The 26,994-nt window shown below is 34.1% G+C and overlaps 1 protein-coding gene across 1 annotated transcript; it reads right to left on the bottom strand.

Moving 5' to 3' along the window:
- Window positions 1-735: 735 nt before the first annotated feature.
- On the bottom strand, window positions 736-26,994 carry LOC123309499 (echinoderm microtubule-associated protein-like 2). The gene is made up of 15 exons (XM_044892655.1): window positions 26,592-26,994; window positions 17,777-17,887; window positions 12,907-13,167; window positions 10,446-10,743; window positions 8,535-8,603; window positions 8,159-8,464; window positions 5,691-5,763; window positions 4,216-4,422; window positions 3,913-4,126; window positions 3,102-3,283; window positions 2,540-2,797; window positions 2,231-2,485; window positions 2,089-2,176; window positions 1,551-1,777; window positions 736-1,010 (listed from the first exon to the last, which is right to left on the bottom strand). Exons 2-15 carry the CDS (start codon window positions 17,829-17,831, stop codon window positions 885-887), a joined length of 2,619 nt encoding a protein of 872 aa, XP_044748590.1. The 5' UTR covers window positions 17,832-17,887; window positions 26,592-26,994; the 3' UTR covers window positions 736-884.

Genomic DNA, 26,994 nt, shown 5'->3' with positions numbered 1-26,994 from the left:
AAAATTCATTATATGCTAAATCTTTATTACTTTCGTCTTTTCATTACTTCACTGCATATTCCGACTTACCTATATCCTAGACGATAAATATAAGTTCAATGGAATGTGAAACTGGCCAGATGTCAAAGGACTCGCGATTTCGATACAGTTTTCGTTGTCTCATAGGGCCAGTGCATGTGAACCAATGATGAATCAAGTGTTCTTCTTGAAACACTACAGTGAAAAATATGCGATTGGGCTTTTTCCTCATTTGACGTGACTCAAAATAATAAAAAATTCCTATATATTCTCAACTTATTAAACATTAATTCGGGATTTTATTTGAGAAAACGTGTATTTTCGTGATCAACAATGCGCTAAGAAGTTATATGAGATAAATGCTGAAGTAGGCATGTGATGAAAAATTAAACCCTTCACGGATATATCCTCAATTTATCCAGTTTTTTCTATGTTCATTTTCATATGTTGCTTTGATTACGTATGTTTGTATATACCTACGTGTGACTATCAAGTACTTATTGTCCATAGTTATAAATTATTAAATGAAATCCTACAGATGAATCCGCAGTGACAACCTTCCACGACCACTTTTCGAAGTTTGTGAATGAAGCCTAAACAATGTTTTGTTTGTTGTTTTCTCTTAATCAATAAGAAATCTACAGACCTGAGCAACTACCTGAGTTACATTATTACGAGACATGGTAAAAAATGAGGAATTCATTTATTACTTAAGTAAAAAAAAATTTTACTTCATCATAGTGTAACAATAGTTCTGACGACATAGAAAAATTAAAATACGTATCTACATTTTCATCGAATGAATATCAAAAATATACAACACATTCTTCATGAAACAAGTAAAAGATATAAACGGTAAAAATTATTTATGACACTCTCCATTGGAATACTGCTGTATCCCTTCCTCCAATTGATACGATAATTCTATCTTGATGCAGAAATCTGACTCCGGTTATATGGCTGCTATGTCCTCCATAAACGTGGCAGAGGGACTGGAAAATTGAATATTTGTTGTAAGTTTTCCGCAGAAAAAATTTTATAGGCATAAATAGGACGTTCTTTCATTATATATGCTTTTCGATTTTGAACTTATGCTCAGTTTTTTTTACATTCGGGTACATATGGTTGATTTAGAGCCGTTTTCAATCAACTTTCTATATATCCTTTCATTTACTGAGGACGATAAAAAAAACCATTCTATAACCTACAGATAAATCATGGCTGTTTGACATCCACACATGAAACATGCGGAATCTCAAACGCCGCGATAATCACTTATTGTCTTAATTAACAATCACCCTACAATTTCAAAAACTTTTATTCTCATACGTCGACAGCTAAAATATATAATTTCTCAAAGACTCTTTCAACTCAGGTAGCTCCAAAATGAGACGTGAGAAAAAGTAACCATCTCACTGTGACCATTTTGGAACCCCTTGTATGGTATCTAATATTGTCGTTTAACCACTGAAGATCAGCGACGCATTCTTTGAAAAAATGATACTTCAATAGTAATTTCCTCATCAACTCACCTTAGGTTGGTTGACTGGATAATTATAAATCTTGACCTTCCCTAGATCATCTCCAGTAACCAGTAATTCCTGATCATGACTGCGATCACAACAGTTGGTATTTCCACCTTCCGCGTTTTCAGGCCAAATTCCAACTGTATTGAATGTGACTGTACAGTTGTTTGTCACCCACTTGGCATCACGAAAATCGGATATCTGCGTTATCTGCCTACATGTACTCGTGTTCCCTGAAGTAAAAAAAAAATACAGTGTATTCAAATCCTGTTGGCGAAGTCTACTGATTCAAACCATGCAACCACGTCTTAGTGCAGTGTTATATAGCCTAGCAACACGTAAAAAATGGCCTATCACCCAGTTTCATAATCAAATTTAAATCTTCCTTCAGTCCTAACAAAACTGAGACTGAAGGAATGTTAAGAATTAAACTGAAAGGACTTTGAGTTCCATCATAAAACTGGTCGTGACATTATCAAGTCTGTTGTAGCATGGTCTGTTATTTGGTCCAGGTTCTACAGTAATGAAAAAGAAGAATACTTACAATGAAGAACTTCATGATCTGCTGAGTTACTTCTGAGGGTTACATTGTCCTCACACCAATCCAGAAAACAAACCGGGCTCGTATGACCCTATAAAGAAGTTTTTTGAAATTGTTCGATCTTAAAATGATACCTTCCACTTACAGTACATCTCCCGATCCTACTATATTTTAAACCACCGTCTGTGACTTGGTAGATGTAAATATTATTATCGTTGGATCCCAGAGCGAACAGCTTGCCATTGGGAGAGAATTGAATCACAGTTATTATTTCGTTACCATCGTTGGCCCTCCACAGCATATCTCTGGTTTGTGAATGGAAAACCATCCATCTTCCTGAACAACAACCAACGAAGATATACGTACCATTGGGAGAAAAGCACAACGAATGCACTTGTTCCTGCAATTATGGGATTTTTTCATCTATAAAACTAAGGATAAAAATCAAACTCACTCCAATATCTTTACTCCATAAAATACTGTGCGACAATGAGTCCCAGAGTTGAAGAACCCTATCGTGGCCAGCAGTGACAAACTGTGGTAAATTCGGATGTGAAGCAAGACCCCAAAGTTCATCTGTGTGACCCAGAATGATTGGTTGGAAACCCGTTTCGCAGGTACCACACAGTATGCAATTTTTTGTTGTTCCGATGAGGAGTTGGTTACTCCATCCTTCTGAGATTACTCTTATACCCCCAAAATGTCCTTCTATCTGCAAATGAATGAAAAATCTATTGAACTGAAATTAATAGTGATAAAGTCCCTAGTTCTTTTCCTTCGAAATCTATATGATAGACCCACACTATTTTTTGACTAGGAATCAACTATTCAATTGAATCTTGAATATTAGTATATTCTATTCTGTTTCATTCTACATAAATTACCTAATGGTATATCATTGGAGTTATACCAATTAACTTCTTTATACTACCTACTGTAAATTTAAATTAAATTCAATGAAATTTTTTGGATTCAGCAACCCACTATTTTAATTAATATGTATCACTAGCACTCACTTGATTATCGAATCCTAATTTTTGAAGTCTGGAATCGAACTTCAAAATTCTACCATCTTTGCCGCCTCCGGTTATAATACATCCATCTCTTGTAACACAAATTGAAAAAATGGCACCGTCATGAATATTTTTCGATAATTTCAATATGGTATTCGTACCTCGTCCCCAAATGGCTAAATTTCCTGCAATTAATTTGGTTTCTACAAGCTGCTTTCTACATTTTTGGTTTATTCTAGTTGATCTTTGTTTTTTTTCGATTATTGTAACTCACACCGATATCACTTCAATCAGCTTTCACACCATCCGGTTTTTACCCGAAGAAAACCTGCTGAAAAATTATCCGTCAGGTTTTTTTTATCTATCACATCGCGTTTCAGTGGTGAATCGTGTGAAAATTGACTTTTATTTTCCGTCTCACCGATCTTCTCAAAATCTTCTTTCAATTCTGAGAAAATTTCCATCCATGCAGCTCGAACTTTGAAAATTGTAGTAGAACGAAAATTTGTCCCTCATCATAGAAGATATCTCTATTGGAGAAATTAATAATTCTATATTTTTCACAATGTAGTGATCCATTACCATGAAATTCGCAATGAAAAACAAGCTAGAGACGTAGAGAAAAGTTGATATACTCCGTTTCACACGTCACATTTATGAGTGAAGCTTACGACGTCAGGTAAAAACCGGATTGTGTGAAGGAGGACTTAGATTCTTGTGATACCATATGGTATGTGTTGGTAACCAAAACTACAGAATTATCATCGACTGGGATTGTAAATAGCAGGATATGAATTAAAAATATTTGATTTACCATTTGAGTCTCCACTTATTGTTTCCCCAGTTTGCAGGAAAGCTATACTAGTAACATACTTTGGCTTATCTCTGGATTCGAATGAACCCAATCTTTTATGAAGAACTCCGTTTACATCCAGCGACCAAAATGCAATATGTGATTTACCAGCAGTCACTATTACATCACGCTCCAATGGATGGAAATCAACAGAAATGATGGTATCAACAGAACACTAGAATAAATATTACAACTTTACGAGTTATTTACAATTAACGAATGTTTTAATAGATATATAAATTATTTCTTTGGAAGGTTAGGCACCTTAGTTTCGGTTATTCTATATCCACTTTCACCTTTCTGCCAATCCCATACTGAAATGATGTGTTCTGATATATCATCCACGGCTGCTAAATATGAACCTCCATCGCCCTTACTGAATGAAAGACAGCATACGGATACTTCAAAGTAATTCATACCTATGATTACTTGTGTGTGTAAGGAAATAGAATTCCAAATCCTTATATGAGGCTGAAAATAAATGAATAATTGTCAAAATTACCAGATATCCTATTACATATGTAGGTATGGTTAATGTCGGAAAAGTCTTTCATGATTTTTCTGCAAGTTCTGAGTTCAAATTTCAATGAAATTTTACATCCTATATATCCTATCGGTATGTGGTTTTCAAAGATATCTCATGAAAAATTTAGTTGATTGGGCAAAGCCCATCACAATCGAAAAGGCAGAAAATGCTACAGTTATTTTTAAAGATATATTTTCCACCAAAAATTACCAAATAAAAACGAGCAGTACAAGAAGCAAAATGAACTTTCGAAATTGAAATTTTCAATTCTGGCTTTTTTATTGTTGAAAAGTTATACACCATTTGTCAGAAGCATTTTTTGGAACAATGTTGTCTAAAGAATAATGTGGAGATGTTATAAATCATTGATCATAAAATGGATAATGCCTTTATAGATTATTTAGGTGAATCATAAACGAAGGTAACCTAGCCAACCACTATCAAAAGTATTAAAGTATGAATAGAAAGACCATTCCATCGAGGGAGAGTAGATAGTGACCATAGTCACAGAACAGACCCCTTGACTTACTTTATGACCATAGTTTCGCCAAAGAGGCGAATCTTTGGTTTCGCTCTTATTCAGCCGCTTCAGAGCAACAGAACTTCCACATCCACGAAAATGAAACCAATCGATGGCCCCCTCTTTTTACTTTCCTAACGAAGATGACACCGTGGAGGGAGAGCGACGAAATGTTCGAATTCATGGCAGCAACCATTTCCCGTATATCGGAATCATAAAACGGGCGAAGTTAAATAATTCCCAAACCGTAGTCAGCATCTACTCTTCCTCGACGGAATGGTTTTTCTATTGATACTTTGAGTGATGGTGGTTGGTTAGTTTGTTATGAACAGCAACATTCGTTGAATTCTACATAGACATATGTCATGGATCTGAAGTAATTTGGTTCATAATGAATTAATACTCATTGTGCCGTTCGGAGCCTAGGATAGACCCCTTCATCAGGCAATAAATTGAAAATCTTTCAATTAATTGTCGCAATGATTATCCCCTACGTCTGCGAGAAGAAAGATATGAGAGTTTTGGCGCCATATATTGTCGTGTTAAAAAGAAAAAATTTTGTGTTTTCCTCGTCCATCTTTCTATAGAGTATGTCTTTGTTTGTTAACCAAATTTCAATTCATCTCTGATCGTTTCCGGAAAAATCTCTAGGTTGAAAATATTTCCTATTGAAATGAATGTGGTCATACTCACTCTAGAGTCTCTCCTCTCGTGATTTCCACACTGCCCTGTTGCTACAAACATTTTGTTTGGATGGATAGCTAAGCTGAAAATACGAAAATTTATGGTTGAATATCATATATTGAAGGAGTGTTAGATTAACACAATAAAAATCATTTCTTCAACTAAAATAGTTGGGGATGTGGCATGCTCAGATCAAGCAGGCCCGGATCTACGATTTTTTCTGACCGGGGCAAATATTCCTGATGGCGCCCCCCCCCCCTTCTAAGGTTCGTAGGAAAAATCTAATTGCATATTCGTCATCACTTTCAACCCGGGTTATTTTTTTCACTAGTTCGAGGTCGTATAGATTACGAATATGCAATTAGATTTTTCCTAAGATGACTACTTTTGGAAAAAACACTCATATTTTTTCCCATTGTTCCATCAAAAGATATTTTTTTTTATTGTTCCATTAAAAGTTATTCTTTTCCCAAAATACCCCCAAAAATTGCATAAATAAAAAAAATTAAAAAGTTTGTATTTACAAGAATGTCGTTTACAACCCGCCATCGTCTATCGTTTTTACCCGCGCTTCATGAACGAAATTATTCCGAACAAAAATTAATTTTTTTAACTACATATATCGACCCGGATCATTTTACATATTAATTCAAGGTAGATCACGAATATGCAATTAGATTTTTGGAGGATCAGTATTTTGAGGAATAAATCACTTTTAGTGCAAAATTTCGGAAATATTGGTCAACTTTAAGGAGCTGTAGCAGCTAGAAAAAAGGCACTAGTCATATGCTGTTTTTTTGGTGATGAATTGGTTCTTTGCAAATATAAAAATCCACATTTCATTCATCTATCTCGAACAGTTCAGATTTTATGAATTTTTCCGCGAAGGTCCAAAATTTCCGATTTTCCATCGACCAAAACTTGAAAAGTAATTTTTTTTTAAAAATATCTGTTTGCATATTCGTGTTCTACGCCCTCGAATTAGCGTACAGAATGAATTCGGTTTTGATCGGAGACCAAAAATATTCTTCAGAAAACCGCCCACTTCGTATATATTTCATTTTGTGAAAACATTTAAAAAAAACTCAATTTCGTGAAACTTTTGTATAAAACATTTTTTTGTACCTCTCTTAGTAACAAAGTTAAAGGGGGGCTCAAATTATGGTGAAAAACTCGGTACGTCGATCTTACCGATTTCCACCAAAATTGGTGTTTCACTAAGGCATAGATTACGAATATGCAAACAGAATTATACTGAAAGGATTAGTTTTTATGTTATGGTCTATAGAAAATCGGAAATTTTGGCCCTTAGTTCCAGATGAGAAGGCGATGAGTCGGCAATTCCCCAGGAAAAGAAATTACTGCTTGCGACGCAGTGTAAACATATCAGATCTTTAAACCTATTTCACCCAAGTGTGGCGGTCATTCGTAGATGACTGAATAATATGCAGTTAATTTATCCCTCATTGATTTTAAAGATTTTAGGCATAGTGATGGTTTATCATGTTTCAATTCTACAGTTTCCATTTTAGCACTAGGAAATTAATTTTTTCCGAGAAAATCAAAAGTAAAAAAATTTTAACCTCTGGTTGAATTTGGCGCCCCCTTAGGCTGGCGCCCGGGGCAAGCGCCCCGCCTGCCCCCCCCTAGATCCGGGCCTGAGATCAAGAATGTAACAGAAATATTGACGAGAAATTTTATTTTTACTGCAAAACAAGATCTCAAGTTGCCGACGCTAGGTATACATATTTAGGCATCGACAAAATGAGAAATGGATGTCTCTCTCTGCCTGTGGGATTTTGTTCCAAGCAATTTGGACTTCGTGGAACCTCTGAGTATTCAAAGTGTTAGTTAATATAGTTATATAATACTCAATGGTGGAACTGAACTTTGCTAAGGTCTTTGAAGAATGGTAGAAAGTGAACAGTTTCCCCTACATCGTATCCCACAAATGATGCTAAATTTTGGGCACTTATATGGAAATACTCTTTCCCAATGATTCTGACAGCAAACACAAATCATGCTCGAAAATTCGGAATAAATACTCCTCGAACAGGCATCATTTCTCATTCAAGTTTGAAAGTGCTTACGAAGAAGCAAGCATTTATCGAGTTTAAATGAAAGTTTGCGACAATCACATCACTGCATTCCAACTCGTATGCAGCTACTGCGAGACCGCTGTAGGCACTGTAGGAGTGGAAGTTGCCTTTCCCTTTCACTCACGCTGGTTAAGTCACACTGAGAAGCAAATGTTCTCTTTCTGGTACTTTGAGCCGTCTATAAAAACTTTATGAGGCTGTAGTATGCAGTATTGCATACATACTTCGGTATGAACTCAATCTCATTGCATATTATTGGATAATAAGAAGAATAGTATGGAATATTTAAAGTAGAAAAGGTATACCTAGTAAATTTATGAAACATATTGAAAATATATGAGGTTTTTAAGTTTGCTCAATGAAAAAAGATTTACCAACCTTTTAATTTCATCTGTATGACCAACGTAATGCCTCTGGCATTGTTCTTCAACATTATATAACACAACAACGCATGCAACGAAATAAATAATTTCCCCAGTAGGTAGAGAATATAAGTTTGATCTGCAGTCTTTTCCTCTATAGCCGTAGACCCAATCTAATTTCAGTCTTTGGTGTGGCGCTGTATTAACTTTAGTCAGCTTAAAATTATCTGAAAGATCTGAAGGTGGATAGAGACTGATCGGCTTGCTCCTCAGGTACATGGTTAAACAACTGAACTCCTCATTGTATGTTATTTCCCTGGTCCTGAAATGAAGAAATGCGTGAGTACAGTTGTTGAACGAATAATCTTGAAAAAAGTGATTATTGGACTTACCCATGTTTCATAGGATTGGGAAACTGATTACTTTTCGTATACAGATTCAGGAATGATTTATTGGTAAACCTGCAAATCATAAAATCAAAATAAGAAGCAAAACTTACTTATCGAAAATTTAACACAAAATCAGAAGATTATGGAATGGGTGAATTGGACCAATCTAACAGAACGCTTATTAGCCGATTTTTTGAGTATTTTTGTTCATTTTTGGTATAGTTATTTTCCCGTTACTCTAACCTAAGCGATGTTTCAAGATATCCCTTAGATTTCACCAAATCTTAAAATCATTTAATATCGGCATCAATTCAGAAATCTTCTTTCTATTTTCGCCACCCCTTCGCAACTTTCTCGCCAGCAATTAGCCACCTCATATCAGGAGGTTGTTAAAGGAATGATGAACAAAGGACACGGTTGAGTACAAACCCCTAGAAAACCCCAAGTTGAGAATTAGAAATTCATACAACGACATCTAGAATGATACTCATTTGGTTTTCACTATTGCTCTGTTAGATATAGCCGAGGCTGAGATACATTTATTCTCCGAATATCAATTCTCCAACTGTGACTACCTAGTTGGTGAAACATGAAACATCCTCATAAAAAAAAGATTCACAATATTTATCAACAGTTCTAGATTCTACAATACAGATCTCAAGTAAAATTGCTTTCAAATATTTTATATTTGTGATCTATCACAGCCTCAGCCAAAGTGCACAATGAACCAAATGCTTTGGATACTTTTGAACTTCAATGTCTACATGCAAACTCAGTTATTGTTTTATTACTATCATTACGATTTTGAAATAATGCCACATGTTTTCGTCATTTTATCTGTTTTAAAATAAGTCTTCAATTTTGGACGAATAGTGAGTATTTTCAGGAAAAAATGGAGACCAGGACAATGAAAAGTGCAGGGGGTGGAGTAGAATCACTCTACAAGAAAGATTCGAGAAAATGAATTATGAACTGCATAATTTTTTCAGATTTCTTCAAAATTCTCCGCGTATTAAAGAAACCCATATGCTGCTGCAACAAATTGTCATCTTCCTTGTACAGTGAGTTTTCACCTTTCACCGTTTCACTTTATTGTTTTCGCTTTCATTTGATTCGTGTAATGTGATTCATCTTAAAACTTGCCATACCTACTACATAGGTACATATTTGGCGCAATAATGCCTGATTTCACAAAACTCAATGAACTGATTCATATTGATTCATTTTCACAAATAATTCAGCTTTTAACATTCAGAATGTAATTATTATATGTGCATCAGATTATTGTCGTTAGTTTAGGGTGGTTCTATTCTCAAAATCTAAAATCTGTCGAATGATTAATAGGGCATCAATGTTCGGTAAAAACCATCATAATTCATATGTCTTAGAGATAGCTTTATGACTTCTTTGTCTTTTCTTTCGAATATTTCTCTACTCGAAAAGAAATGCCAAGAATAACTTGTGTGGTGATAAAAGACCAATATTGAAAGGTTGAAAATTCAGCCTTCTAATTTATGCACTTTCCCCCTACGTCACCAATATCTAATCCATAAACTGCTTACTTCGACAGGATAATAAGAATAATGAAGGAAAATATTTCCTATTCAAACGAGATAAGTCAACGTTTCTAATCAAGACCGAATTGTTAAAAATGACGAAATAAAATTACTGTGCCGATTTCATTGGTTACTACATTTTTTCCTCAATTATTAACCAGTACATTCAATCCTCACTATGGCTGTTACGGTCGTAAGCTTGCAACAAAAGAATATAAATGAATCAGTAAGCCTCGAAGTGACAGCAAAATGAATTAAATCCAGCCTAATTTACTGACAAAGCACGTACATGCTCCATTGACGAACAATGATAAAGAATAAAGAATGAACACGATGATCTAACAGTTGAACTTCTTACTTCGATTGCAATCCTAATGGTGACGTAGCTGTATTCTGATTAAAATCTCCTGTGGAACTCCAGCGTTTGTGCAATTGGCTGCCGTTCAAGTTGGTTCTATTTCCCGGGCTCTGTCGCATGGGTGACATTTTTTTTGTTGGTAAAGGAATGGACGGTGATGGAGAAGGACTTGGTGAAACGCTACTCGAACTTTGGCTGTCGCTGTGCAAACTTCCTGTAGATTGGTAGTGGACTGCTCTTCTCTGTGGTAGACATGAATTGTATACCCTTCGAGGAGAATCCATGGACGATGGTCTAGCTGAAAACATGCATTATGCTTTGAAAACATAACAGCAAGAATCTTTCTTTCATTCTGTGTAAGGGAAATATAATAAGAAATGATCAAAATAAAGAACCCCAACTTCCAGATGAAGAAAGATGTATTCAATCTGTCTTCTCGGTCAAGAAAATGCTACACCTCCTCACAGTGCGGTTTTTAAACCAAAATCATGCATAGATCAATATCCTCAAATAATGACATTCAATTAGAAAACATCATGTATATTAGTTTATAATATTCTTGGATGAAATTATAAAAGAATGCAAGGAAAATATGTCTAAATTGTTTGTAGGACACTGGAGGATGGAGAGGATAGAGATATCAGAATGTGCGTTTGCAGATGATGTGGTGCTGATGTCGGGAAGTAAGAGGGGAATACAGAAAAATGTGGATATCTGGTATGAAACATTGAAGAAGTATGGTATGGAAATCAATAGAAAGAAGACAAAAATACTAAGAGTTTCAGAGGAGGAGGATGAAGTGAGGGTGGAAATAGAGGGAGAGGTGATACAGCAGGTGGAACAGTTCATCTACTTGGGGGTCAGTATTGATAGGAGGGGAAATCAGGAAGGAGAGTTGAATGATAGAATAGAAAAGACCAGCAAACTTTACCACGCCATGAATAAGAACTTCATCAGGAAGAGAGAAATAGCCGAGAAAACTAAGATGATGGTGTACAAGACAGTTATTAGACCAGTGCTAACATATGGATGCGAAACCTGGACAACAACCCTGAGAGAGAAGAGTCGATTGCAGGCTATGGAGATGAAAATTTTGAGAGGAATAAAGGGGGTGACCAGGAGAGACAGGTGGAGGAATGAAGAAGTCAGAAGTCAGTTGAGGGTGGAATCACTGAATGATTATATCGGGGAGAGACAGTTGGGTTGGTGGGGACATTTACAACGGATGGGAACAAATAGACAAGTAAGACGCATTTGGGAGGCAAAAGTGGAGACGAAACCTAGAAGAGGAAGACCACATCTAACATGGATGGATAGCGTTAAAAAAGAGGTGAACCGGAGAAGAAAAAGTGTGGAAGAGGCCAAAGTGCTAACAGTAGATAGAAAACAATGGAAGGATTTTATTAAGAGTGTTTATTCAATCAATAATTGAAAAATTGAATTACATATACCGATTGTGAAATTGTAATGCAAGGATAACCCATACACCGCAAGGTAATTTGGGATAATGATTATATATATATATATATATATATATATATATGTATATTAGCTTAATCATTTCCTAGAAGGTGAAACAGGGGTCTGTTGTACCAAATTATTTTCCAAATTTTCACTTTTCTAATTAATTACATTGCATGAAAAATATTCAGAAATAAAGAGAGTAAAAATGAAAAGTCCAGTGAAGACTGAAAAGTATTTCACAGAAATAATAGCATCCTTCTTAACTTTTGGGTACAAGAACTTTTGTCCTTTCATAAATTATTGCTACGGTCGAAAACTAGGCAGGATTCCTGTGATTAAAATCATTGAATATAAGTGGTTTGATAATCGATATTGAAATGTACCCCCTGTACATTCCATAGGTATACTTAATGATGATTTGATCAGTTCCTGAGTTAAATTCTCTCACTTCTGAAACATCGTAAGGCTTCATAATGTAAGTATTGATGATAAATATCAACAATGACCATTAACCGGTTTCATGGATGAAATCATCATTACTTAAATACCTACATAAAGATGGATTATAAGAAAGAATTCCTGATTTAGCCGTTAATTATCAGATAACGGCAGATAGAAATTGTATTTGATGAGAGGAAATGTTGTTAATATTTTTCATTTGATTTTTTCCCTATTCATAATTTTCCTTTATCGGAAATGTGATTATCTGATAGTTTGAAGTGATGATTTATGTTTATATTTGAGTACAGAAATTTGGGGAACATTATCAGATAATTCTGAGAATTGTCTTCCTAACCTTCCTAACCTTTGTTGCTCCTAAAGTACAACATATTATTAGAAAACGAAGTCGAATTCAATCTTATAAAAACTGAATACAGAGTAAGTCTTATCCTTTCATTTCATAGTAATATAAAAGATATCATAAGTACCTATATATATGGGCTTTTTTATTGAATTTTTTAATCATCATCCCTTCAACTATTGTACATTCTCTTACCTTTACTATTATCGGTAGCATGAGAAGGAGAAAAATCTGGAGCCCTCAGCCTGAAGACTTCTTTGGGTGTTCCCATCGAAGAAATTTTAGGCGATGAATTCTGGTAGTGTACCTTTGGTCCTTCGAGGAATGAAAGCCTCTTTAGGGCCTCTGATAACGTCGACTTCAGATACATCAACTCTTCCCCCTGCTCCATAACTTTCTTTTCTAGGTCGGCAACCCTCCCAGCGATTCCAAGACTGTCAGCTTCCAGCATATCATCTGTATTCGAATGGAAGAATAAGAATATGCGGTTAAGGTGAAAAGATATATAGATGCTATAAAAGGGTGAAGGTGACATTGAGCCAGAATTATGGGTTACATACCCCAAAATCCAATTTTGCCAAATTTTAGAAGAAAAAATGACAAAAAATAGTAAATACTGCTATAAATTAATCAAGCGAAAAGAATAGATAATACATAATATGATGAGCTTCATTATAAATATTGGTTTTGGTTTTTTATGATCTCGATGGCGTCTTACTCCAACTCTTCGAATTTTGTCAGATAAATTGTGATTTTGAATAAAGTCAAGGAAGACTCAGGCGATAATATGTGGTTTGGTTTGAAACACAAAATTTATTAAGGAAGAGAGATGTTATTTGTGAGGTTTTTCTTATTTGCTCGATTTTTTTGAACATATTTCTGTTAATAGGCAATAATTTATTGAAAGTAGGGAAGTAATATTTTGTTTGTCCTTCATCCGCTCAATCATAAGATGGGAAGTTTTATCTATCCCTCCAATCAGTATTCGAATTCCATCCAGTTCAGATTTTGCATTTCAATATTGAAGAATTCCCACAAGAGGTTTTTCAACTCCGTGTTCATTTCATCCCAAGAACGATAATCGTGGAGGACATTGTATCTGAGGAGTGAAATTGGAATTGTTCTCACGAAAGAGCCATATTATGCGGAGTATAATAATGACACTCTTCCGGTGGAAGGAGTTATTGGACTATAGTGTAAGGCAGCAGTTTCCTCCTACATGTTATGCAAAACTGCTGCTTCCATGGGAAATCGATTAATTTTCTCTCAATTCATTCATGATTCCCACAAAATAACTTTTTTTCAACAGCGAGAATCTCCGATATCGATATTTGGAGATCACGTCTGATTGGCTGAAAGTTGATTCGATCTCTGATTCCACATCAAAAATGTCTCCTGATAATAATCTCATAAAATCGACTAGCACAAGCCTCAAATTCAGCTAACAGACATAACATAAAGTAATCTTATATCTGCATGGGCGTTAAGAAATATTATTGACTTGAAATCAGTACTTCCAAACCAACAACAACATTTTTGAGTTAGCAACCCCCCTTCTTAACTAAACTAGCAGCGGGTTTCATGAAACTTTGATTGTGCGATCAACGATTTGACAGTCACTTGATTTCTAAAACGAAATCACTGAAACTTTTTCATGCTATTGAGAATAATTTAATGGACGTATAAACATCATAATTTGATGCGAGAATGATATTCTGAATGATCATGACTGGATTATCGATTGAAAACAAATTCACGTTTGCTGGTCAATCAAGCGTTGATTCCCTGATCAAGTTTTATGAAACCCGACGTGAATAATCGACTGTTTAGTTGATCTCTGTGGATTTTTCTATCATGGATGCTTTTTGGTATTTTGTGACTTATTTTGCAATGATGGTATGGCGAAAGTAATACTTTCATTGTTAAGAAACAATGCATCGTTTTTCTGCCGAAGGTAGATATATGTATACCTGTTCCCAATTCATTACTAAGGTTGAAAATATTATTGATGTTTAGGAAAAGCTCAGTTTTTAGCCTTTTGAATTATGGTTCAATGAAAGTTATTTTCTCTCTCTCTCTTTATCAAAGGATAAAACATAAATGAGCTCGTTGCTCACTTCACTAAGGAAACTGAATTACGTAATGTTCTTCACTAGGATGAGTTTTTTACGACTAAACGTACATGTTTCGCAGTCAAAATAGCTTCTACAGGTGGGTGGACGTAATGTAGTAGGATATTGTCTAATCTGTTTTTTTTTTCCGAATGACGTGTAACAAAAAGAAAACCTTCTTCGGTAAATATCAAGCGATTCCCTGCTGGAGAATGATAGCCGAAACTTTGGATGTAATAATAAGCCGATATGAAGGAAGGAGCTCCATAAATGCTACTACAAATTCTCCATCATCAATTATTTCACGAAACAGTTGAAAATAATAGAGTTATAACCTATAAACACGTGTAAAGTGGTAAGAACTCCTTCTAGTGATAATCATGTCATGTAATTCCATTTTTAAGTTTAATTATAGATTTTCGTCGAGTGTCTAACACATCAATAATTCAATATTCTTCTTAATTTTCAATTGGGAATAAGAGAAAAGTGAGTATAATTGATTTTGATGAAATAATTGATTAATTTACTGGTGTAGTGGTGTACAGAGAATAGTTGTTTTTGTATCTAGTGCGCGAAATGCTACTTTGGTGATCGAGAACTGATTTTTTTTAACGAGGCGCAGCCGAGTTAAAAAAATAGTCGAGATCAGCAAAGTATTTCGCGCATGAGATACAAACAAAATTTTTTCTACAAACGTCAAAAATATTATTCTAAAATAAGTAACATGTTCAGCTTAATATGCAAAAGAGTATTGAAATTTCAGGATCAAGTGCTGTCACCTCTACGGCAGTTGCTTGCAAATCAAAAATGGATAGTCCTATCCAACTCCCAAATCTACGATATCACGAGCTGAATCTGAGTTATCTGGTTTAGGAATACATAATTATTGGTTCATGCACTGGCTGCACCATTAATGTTAACATTGTGAATAATAAATGAAATTAGGTAGTGTTAAATTTTCTCACAATTTGAAAGCTTTAATAATTGTTATACATTAATGAATGAATGATTCCTAGGATTTTTGCTTGATTGAGGAACATAAAGGTTAAGATATAAATATCCCATATAGTTTACATGCAGTGTGCGAAGTAAATATTTGGCACACTACTTCGCGCACGGTGTCATGGTAACGAAGGAAAATGAAAAAAAGGATTACTTCGCATATTGTTGTCAATGCGTGAACCTTGTCATTTTTTGACGTTTGTAGAAAAAAAGTTTTTTGTATTGCAGTTTTAACTTTTTAGGTAGAGAATTATTGATGCATAATTAACTAAAGTGACAATTATTATGAAACAAAGCCCATATCAAACGAATCGCATTACCTACCAATGCCGTAAAGCAAATATGAAATGAATTATTATTATTTTTTATTATTGTAACATGTTTTTGAAATTATTTATATTCCAAGTTGTGAGTTTTGAATGAAGGCTGATTGAATTATTGAGGTTGCTTGAAATGGTTTCTAACTGAAGCATGAGCTATGAAAATAATACAGGGTGTCTGTAAACAAATGCGGAAGACTAAGGGGGATGATTTCTCGATGAAAATAAGCAGGGGTAGTTCCTACAATTTTTTTTCGAAATCGACTTCCCTTCCAAGAAACAGTCTTCGGAAGGCGATGACGAGTTGACGTTTTTTGATTTTTTTTACGGGTTCTGAGAAACACGGAGTCATAAAACTAAACATAATATGGAGCTCTAATTAGATGTCATTCTCACAATTTTTTAGATCTCATAACTTTATTATAAGGGGTTGAAAATAACAACCTCTCATGAGTTTCCTTCGAAAATTGTTTTCGTGGGATAGATTTACGAAAAAAAAAATTCTCTTTTGGTTTCCCATTCGATTCTGGAGAAAAAAGTCTCTTGCAAAATTTCGATACAGTCGATACCGAGGTCGATACTTTCCTCGGAACAAATAAAAACTTACAAGTAGTTCTGATCAGTGTTCATTCCATTTCATAGTATAAGGTGGAGGAAAGTATAGACTGTATCCAAATTTTGTAAGAGAATTTTTTTCTCTAAAATCGAATGGAAACCATGAGAGAATTTTATTTTTCGAAAATATATCCCTCGAAAACAATTTTTGAAGGAAAATCATGAGGGGTTCTTATTTTCAACCCCTAATAATAAGGATATGAGATTTAAAAAAATAGTGTGAGTAACATTTACTTAGTGCTTCATATTTTATATAATTTTATGACTCAGTGTAATTAAGAACCCGTAAAAAAAATTAAAAACTGTCAACTCGTCATCGCCTTCCAAAGGCTGTATCTTGGAAGGGAGGTCGATTTCGAAAAAAAATTAATAGGAACTACCCCTGCTTATTTTCATCGAGGAATCATCTCCCTAAGTCCTTCACATTTGTTTACAGACACCCTGTATATGTTGTATAAAGGTGGCTTATCGGCCTATGCTTAGTTCTGCTTCCTTCAATCTCTCCGAAGTAACATCTCTATCAATCAAGGCTCACCAAAAGATACAGTCGAGTCAGCACTGACTGACACTGACAGTCCTAGTTCTTAATTATGTATTTCTCCTAGTATATTTTGACAACGAGAAAGATATATGTAGGTGGGAAAATATTGCAGGAAGTACAATACGCAAAGAAAATGTACATTGTTTTTATGGTTCGTTAGGAAATACGTGATTTCTACAAATCTCACATAACGTCCGCAGTGGCTATACGGATATCATCTCATTTTGGATTGGCACCCTTTATTATTTAGAGTTAATCATCTGACCAAGTCTTTTGAGGGAGAAACAACATACATTTCACCACTCGCTTGTTCTGAAAGCCCAACTTTTTTGTGTTGTTCGATAAGAATTAAGATCAAACCAATTTGAGCGCATGGTTGAGTTAAGTGCACGAAATGTTTGAAAGTATCTAAGAGAATGCTAATTGCCTTGGTGATAAAACCTTATCAGAACAAATTTGAATTGCAAATCACTCACGGTTTTCTACCGAAGAATCCATATCTGTGGAATCGCCAGAGCCGTTGAGTAGCATGTTGGTCAAATCAATAACTGTTCATTGGACGACTTAAAGCATACAATCATCATCTCCTGCAACAAACAAATCAAGTTGAGCATGAATTTCTTTCGAAGTTATACCTATATCCTAGCACATTGACGAAAATATCATGTACAATGTCAAGGTTTATATTTCATATTCAACAAAGGTCATGTCATAAATCTGGATCATACAATCCTGATTGTGTGTTTTGAACGAAAGAGTGAAAGACGAGTGATTAACGTTTGTATATTCGAAAAATAATAATAAAATTTTGACATAAAAATAAGCTTCACAGTTAAATTGAATTGAAGTTCATGTGCATGACAAAAAATTTTATAGAAGGAGAGAAGTTTTATTTTGTATCAAACATCAAGAAAGTTCTGCAGGTTCAAAATATTAGTGAATAGTAGTTTATTTTCAAATTGAACTGAATTGCTCGACACTCAAATCATTCCAAATAAATTTATCCTCCTGAAAATATGTATACAGACAGGAATACGAACACTCCCTCAAATTTAACAAATACGATTACTGGATTACTTATTATTGAAGCAAATAGTATAACAAAAGTGAGGATAATCACTTTACAGTTTGTAAATATGTAGCATATTCAGCAAATTATAACAATGCATGAGCTGATATTTGTTGTAGAAAAAAAATGAATACAAGAACAATATATGGATAAGTTCGACCCACCCACCTCATTAACCTACCATTTTGCTGAAAAAGTGGCAACCATGAAATGTCTATGAATCCTTTCATTTTGACAAAAATTTATTTCCATATGAAAATTCTGATTACTCATTGCTATAATAAAATTAAAGCGAACTCTTTCTAAACGTCTAAGGTTTTTAGCTTTTATATTTTTGAATGAAAATTGTTACAGAAGGTAATTAGGTAGTACGCAAAAACTATAACTTATATTCATGCATTATTGATGGTCAAATTTTAAAACATAAATGATGGGTTTTTTAGCTCAAATAGCTGAGAAAAATAGAAACTTCGAAGGCAATATAACTACAGAAAAAATCTTTTCACTATGAAATGATTGAAAGGAGACTCTTATTAGTTGCAAAGCTATCCAAACAAAACGAAATCGATCAATTTGCTTCGTATTTAGTATTTAGGGCTTTAAAATTATAAGACAGAACAAGATTGAATCATCTAATTTTTCTATATTCATGCAAGATAATGCCTAATCTGCAGATTATTAAAAAATCCCACAAGAGTGCGAAAATGTTGAACCTATCGGTGGGATATTGTAAGAAGAAAAATAATAAGTTGTAAAAATAACCCATGAAACACAGACAATTCTTTTTGAGCAGTTCTTGAATTGCAAGGGTAGCAATACAGATTATCAAAATTGCACAGTTCACTTCAAATTTATTATTCTACGGAAAGTTACTTTCATAAAATCAGACAACTTAACAAAGCACGAAGATCAATTTTCAATTCACTTCCATTCTGGGCTATAACAATTTAAACAGTTTCACGGATCTAACAATTGATTTCCAGATCGGGCTCCACCTTTCGTTAGAAGTTCCATGGCCTACTTTAATCGCGTTTTTATTTGAACGCTCGTTAATATTACTTTTATTGCTCACATATGCTATTATCAGTTGACCCAGTTCAGCAAGGTAAATTTAGATGCACCGATATTTTTAATAGATGAACATTTAGCGAACTCATTCATAATAACTATTCAAAAAGTAAGGTCTTAAATTCCATAACTATGTACTCTAATACCTGAATTTGTAGTTTTTCTATCTCCAGCAACATTTCTTGTGGAATCTTGTTCTTCCAAATTTCCCAATTTTATTCTTTAATCCTTATGTTAACAGTTTCTTTTATCATTTCTTTTTTTGTTCCATTCTACAATAGTTCCAAAATATTTGCCTTTTTCGCTCAATTATATAGTAAGTATAAAGGTTTAAGCATGAAATTTCCAAATAAGCAGCCACTACCAAGCTTTTCTTTAGTCTCGGGACCAAATTCATTGAAAAATACAGAAACTTTAATTTGACCTTCTTATATTCTACAGTCAACTGAATAATATAATGCCGGCCGCCGTTTAGCTTTGTTAATTTCTATTAAAGTTTTTTGTTATGTCAAACCATAATAGATTATTTCTCATTGGATGGCAAAAACCAACTAAAGAATTACCTAATGATGAAGCTTTTCTATAAACTACTCAAAAGAATAGATAAACCCAGAAAATTAAGTACTGAAATTCAAGTTTGTCCGATATTAATAGGGTAAGAAATAATAAGATCAGGTTTGTAATCACATGATTTTCACAAACAATCGGTTTTTCATCACCGTACATGTTTCGCTTTCACATAAGCTTCTTCAGGGAGTAAAAGTTATACTCGGTTAAATGGCATGAGTATATAAAATAAGCAATTAATTTACTGATCGATATATATTCGATCGAAAACTGAAAACTGTTATTTGCTTTTCTCTTGCAGTACCTACTACCTACCTATAATTCTTATAGCTTTATATATTTTTGTCATTCCTTAAATTCTGAACTTTTCAAAAGATCGATACTCTACATAGTTCAAATTAATAAACTTCACATTTATCATATTTATCTGTATGATCTTTATCGTTTCTGATTTATTTAAATAGAGTGTTTTCAGTTTTATAGGCTAATATTCTCCGCGTGATTTGAAAAATTTGCAATTATTTCAGTACCCGCGCCTAATTAAGTAATTATTTTATATTTGGGATTTGCTCCACAATTCATTATGGAAAATCATTCTCACTTTCTCGAGACAAATCAATCATATTTTCTATCTCTGATAATTTTGGCTAATTTGACTAATGCAACATTCCAGTTGTTCGCTAACGTAAATTATAATAAAGGATGTTTCTACATCTGGCTGTCTAACATTTGAATGCGTGTTCGATTTAATTCTTATGATAGAAAATTTCTATAAGCTCCTCACTTTCAAAAAGGAATCAGTAAGGGATACTTTCCCTGCTTTAAATTCATATATGGATTATCATGAAATTAAAATACAACATACCACATACCGCATGTATATCGGAGACAGACCGATTTCTTATCTAGAAATGAAATATCCATGACACTGGTACTCCCCTACATTCACTATATTCAAAGGTCATTTGAAAACAGATACCTTCTAATTCGTTGCTTAAAACAAGTTCTGTTTAAAATTCTCTAATATAATGCCATATTCAGTTTGTCTCGATGTAGTAAATCTAAGCAATGCAGATAGGTAAAACTGAACGGCTTTCAATTCAGGAGATAATTTGGAAGATACCCTTACTAGATTTCGGAATCTATAGGATTTAATCGTTATTTCGTGATCGTCCATATCACAAAATGCTTATTATTTATGTACTATGTACGTGAGACATGGAAAAAATATGTGAAATAAGTCACCTCACAACTATCCCACAAGGAGACAAGTTTAACAAAAACGTTCGATCAAACTACGACAGATGAAGACGTAGGTACTCAGGGGCCCATCTCTACAATGAACTCCTGAAGGCAATAAGACAATCTGAATCCCTACATCAATGCAAAAAAAATAAGGTCACATATTGAACAATCCTAATAAGCTATTATTCTTTTTTGTTTCTTTATGAATTATTTTGAAAATTAATATCTGTGTTGATTATGACATAGTATCATCAATAAATTAATATTTGAGAGTTGTAAATGATTCAAAACGTTATTTTAATGCTGAGATTGCTATATTTTCGGAAATATTGGAAAAATAATTTTCGGAAGCTATGTAGCTTTGGACGAGTTAAGATATTTTCACAGTTTGGGGTAAAAATTAATCAGATATCAAGATATGCCATTAGAAATGACTTCAAAGAGGGTCCCTACAAATTTCATATGAAAACTATGTTCCAGTCAAAAGTTATAATAAAATATGTTTCAGCCGACGCCACTGGTGAAACGGCTGGTATCTCCGAAAAAAGTGGCCGCTAACTTCACACTGACTAAATTCAAGACGAGTTTAGTTTGTATAATAAGGGTTTGAATTTTGTAAATAGTATATTGAACTCGAACGATTTCCAATATTTTCATGATTTTTGGCGTCGTTTTCGGCGGTAACGTGTCTTCAGTCGCCCCTTACTTCTACACCAATGAGGATAGGGGATAACTAGAGCCATTTCCTGATTTTTTCAATTTTTGCCACAAGAAATTTTCATGAAAACCGCTAGGTTTCACATCAAATTTATCGACACAACAATATTTGTCTCACCAGGACCAAAGTTATCAATATACCTACTCTTTATTCGAACTCCTTTTTTGCAACTTATTGTACTTATGAAATGTTTGCTCTGAGTAGTAGGTACAACATCCTCCAAAATTCGAACGCTTATTGTCCCATCCTATTTAGAATTTATAAAAATAATTTAAAAAAAAAAACGGCTTGTATTTCCGAAGGGATTTGAGATTCACTTAAAAAACTTCCTATGTTAACTAGAACTATTACTTGCCAAAGTTATGACCTGGGCCTTCGAATCACCATGTGTAATATTCGAATCTGTATTGATTGACAGATATAAGTTGAAACAGTATAAATAAATACTTAAAATTTCAGGTAAAAATACGTGACGTGTGACGTTTGAGCAAAACATTCAAATTTTGATTCCGTTTGAAGCTATCCCAAACTACCTAACCAATAGTTTAAAGGTACATTCATCTTCAGTTATGAGCATCATGTATTATTTTGTGAGAACTCTTATTTCGAGGTAGAGAATTTCACTCAAACTAGGGAAGATAATGATTATAAAACCATGTGGAATCACTGTGGCATAATTTGACCTATTTTTATCAGCTGTGGGATGTGCAATCAATCATTCATTCTCATCAACAAAATAATGCCTATGCCTATCGAAACTATTCGAATAAAAAAAATGTCTTTATTTATGTTAACTAATTTCGAACCATTTTTGAGAGTTTTCACTGCCAGTAAACGAAAAAACAAGAGCACAATGTACACTAAAAAGACAGACTTATGAAACACCTAACCTTCAACGAAACTCGGGCAGCCAGTCTGCCTATTTACAACGCTGAAAAATCGATATCAGAAGCCAGGTGAAGGTCGACACCTGTTGTAGTTTCAGCCACACCGGAAAGTGAAAACGTTCTAACTTGCACTTAGAGGGTTTTTTTTTTTAATTGTTTCCGTTAGACGTGAAAATTGGGGCAGCACACGACACTGAAAGCAGGCGAAGTTGATGTTGATGATAAAAAAGCGGACGTAGCGCGAAGGCGCAAGTTCTTTCGAAAATTTAAAAACTGCTCTTTGGGCTTTCGTAATCACGAATAAAACGATAACATGTGAGATTAACTTTATTGACATTTAATACGAAAAAAATTTGTAGTGTGTTTGACGAGACAATAAGATGGTCAAAGTCTGTTTGATGCACCTCGAACCTTGTAGCTTGTGGAGGATGTTACAGATGAAGATTTTGGGCTTTATCAGATATTCCATAGATGTTCAATGGGATTAGAATCCGGCGAATAGTGTGGCCAAGGCAAAAGGTAACGCCTGCTTCGAAATCGAGCATTCATGAAGCAGTTCTTCACAGATGAAATTTCGTGTCCAAAAAATTTTTTTTTAAGTTTTTCTTAGTGGATAAATTATTTTTAATTCTCACAGTTGAAGAACAAAATTTTTTCTCCCTTTATAATTCAACCAAAAAATGGGACGTCTATTCAAAAATGAGATTTCAAAAACGCCTGTTTTGCTGCTTATGGATTCTTCAATTTTTTGTGCTTATCAGATGTTCGCTGTTGTAATAATTCCAAACATAACTCAAGTTAATCGGTAGATCTGCCTACAATTTTATATGATATACAAGGGAATATTTTGTATTTCTCTAGCCCGAGGAAGCAGAAGGAAATTTCTGCAACTGTGGCCACACTTGTGGACGAAGACTTAAACCGTAACCGGTGAGGTGGAGTCTCCCAGTCTCCTGAATTGTATTGAAATTTGTCTATATTTTGAACTTTTTTGTTTTCTGTATGTTGTTTTTCAGTGCCTCAAAAATTTATGTTTTTATATATTACTCTTGACGAATCCGAAAGCTACATTCAATTAGCCAGTTGATTTTAAAAGAAATATTATATATTATTTTTCAAATAACTTCAAGTTTTTCTCTTCGAAAAGGCCTTCATAAAAATGATTTGTCACAAGTCTATTTACTTCTGATTCTAACGAATTCGTCAATCAACATGTTTTGAAATAACGAATAGACACATAAGGAGTTGTTTTTCGGAAAGAACATCTCATATTTGACATGGTTAAAAATTTTGGGCAGGAGTCTGTGAGACTCCACGTCACTTCTTATGTAACCAAAATTGTAACTCACCGATTACGGGTTAACATCTCTATTTGTCTTGAGAATAAAATAGAGTTAAATCTGAAATTCACATTTATAATGTTTAGAGGACATAGTAGCGAATTTCCCAAAAAAAGTGGGAATTAGGGAAGGAGCTTGCTTTGAGGGAGATAAAATAAATTTGAGAGAATAATTCGTATTTTGAAATTCACTCACAGATTTTGTTGGATATTGGTGGATAGACTTCATTGGTTTTAGAGATCTTATCATCGAAATTCACGAATTCCAGGTGGCTAAAGATTTGCAATAATGATCTGATTTTATTGGGTTTTTAGGATAGGAGATGATTTAATCACATTACATTTTTCGTATGCTGTTTCCATTAATCTGAATTTTTCCACAGATTTCAGAATACATTTTCAGAGAACTAGAGACTTGAAGAGTCAAGAATAGCTGAGAAAAGAATGTCTCAACTTGTCCAACATTTTCCAAAAAAACTGAAAAGAAAAATAATTGTATCTCACATAAGTCACCGGTACTCTGTACTTACATATTTCTAACCCCCTTAGAAATTGTTATAAGTTTATTTTTTGTGAATTTTTAATGGGTACATATTTTTATGCCCAAAAAATTTCAACGAAAAACTTGGGAATGTCTGAGTGCATGAATATAACTGAAAAATCAATTCAATTCAATGTTATAGCTATATCCTTACACTTGTCTGTTATCTGAAGAATGACATCCAGGTTTTCATCAGTCGTTCAAATAAGTATTTATTATTCGACTAGAGATTATTTTTTTTATCTAAATAGTATGAATCTAGGTATTGGAAATAATTCCTCACATTTTAATTCGATTTAAAAACAAGGCAGATACTTTTATTGAAAAAAAACTTTACTAAACTTAATCAATTTATCTTCATTACTTCCTGAAAAAAATTTCAGGATAGTCAGTGTTACCTACATAGGAATCTATACTAATGAATAATATTGGAGTCATTTTCGAATATCTGACTTTTTGAGTTTTTTGATATTTAAAATTTTTGGTATGTCCTTATATCTGTCTGTTTGTCCGACCGCGACCGGGATAATCTTCAAATTGGCTCAATCGATTATCACGTGCTTGACTAACTGTTGAAAGGAGGACTCCCCAAAGAAGGCTTTGGAGACATTTTACATCAAAGCTGGGAGCCATTTAAAAAAAAAAATAAGTAATAACTATTCAATTAATACTCAATAGCAAAAGAGAAAATAAAAAAGCGGGCTATAGTAAGCAATAGTTGAGTGCTGGGTACTTTGATATTTTCGGAATGTATGAAAAAGTAAAGTTCTTTCTTCTGATCGATTCCAAAGGTTAATTATAAGAAATAATGAACAAAAAATATCACCACATAATCGATTCTACTTCAGAAAGAACTTGATTCATTTGAGATAAAAATGGAGCATGAATACTAGATATATGAAAAGTTTGAGACACAATTTGAATAGGTATCATCTTATACGTAGTCCAGCTTTATCTAACACTAGCAAGTTGCTCTCAGGATATTCGAAATCCCTTTTTGTGAAGAAAAAATCCAATAATATAATTCTGCGGTCGGCACTTCCTATTTCTCTTTGTTTTCGGTGGAATGTATTCATTATTCAGCAATCATATTATCATAGGCTGTCGTATTTCTATAAGCCAGTTGCCAAATGCCGCATAAAATGGCCATTGTCTTCTTCAAAGCAAAAACCCGATATCATAGCTGAAGGTTAACACTTGCAAAAGCTTGCGGAGTTTTGGGGCCTAATACGAATACAAAACTTTGTATTCAAATTTTAGAAGTTTTGAGGCATATACCTAATTAAGTTCAATTTTGAGTTTTCCTTAACTAGAGATTTGTGACAAACCCCTCCTTTTTATACTGATATTATAGAGCGGAAAATGGCAAAAATTCGACGGTTTTAATGGGATGCAGATAAGGATTAACCTTTTTCACCACTTTCGCAGAATGCCGGCCATTGGAATCGCAGATTGTGAGATGAGGGAATTATGAAGGTTGCTTTTGTACTCATGTATAATATTTTGTTCAAGACTCTTCGTGTATATTTGAAACGTTCAGGCCAGGAATTGACAACTCTGTCCATTCCAGAGCGGGCACATTCAAGGAATTTCGAGTTATAACAGTAGCTTCGGCAATAACTTAAGCCGGAATGCGATACTACCACTTACATAACGAGACTTGTGGCCGAACTTCATATATGAATAACAGTTTACCTTTCGCTTCAGCATAAAAGGAATGAAAGTTTATTGGTTTGAAAGGCACTGTGCGAATATAAATGGTAGTTGTGAGAAGAATGTGAGTTTTTGTTATGAAATTCCATGCATCGATTGGGATGAAAAAGTATTACGATGATATTCTGCATTATAAGCACTTACGTCAGTTTGTATTTGGTTATTTTGAAAACAAGGATGATCTTATCAGATCAATATACACACAGCACGGAACATTGGTTAGAACTGGGTTATTATTCCTAGTGGGACTACCAATGACTGTTAAATCGTTAAGCGTATTTATTAAAAACGATCGGGACACAGTGCACGTAACACTAAAATTGTCGGTGTAAAGTCACTGAAGCAGCAGCGCGGAGTACAAACATTCCGATTCTCTCATGGTCTTTGCGATATAGTCAAGCAAATAATAGTCAGGTGAATGTGAATGCCTCCTGCCCCACCATTTCCTTTGCACCTGAGAAGTCTACCTCAACGAGGATACTCGTAGTTGTTCACAACGTGGGGACATGTTGCGGAAATGAGCTGGATAATCAACTGAAACCCAAGT

Source organism: Coccinella septempunctata, chromosome 3, assembly GCF_907165205.1.
Source record: "Coccinella septempunctata chromosome 3, icCocSept1.1, whole genome shotgun sequence".
Taxonomy (NCBI): Eukaryota; Metazoa; Arthropoda; class Insecta; order Coleoptera; family Coccinellidae; genus Coccinella; species Coccinella septempunctata.
Note: the sequence above shows the minus strand (reverse complement) of the source record. Positions and strands in the feature narration are given on the sequence as shown.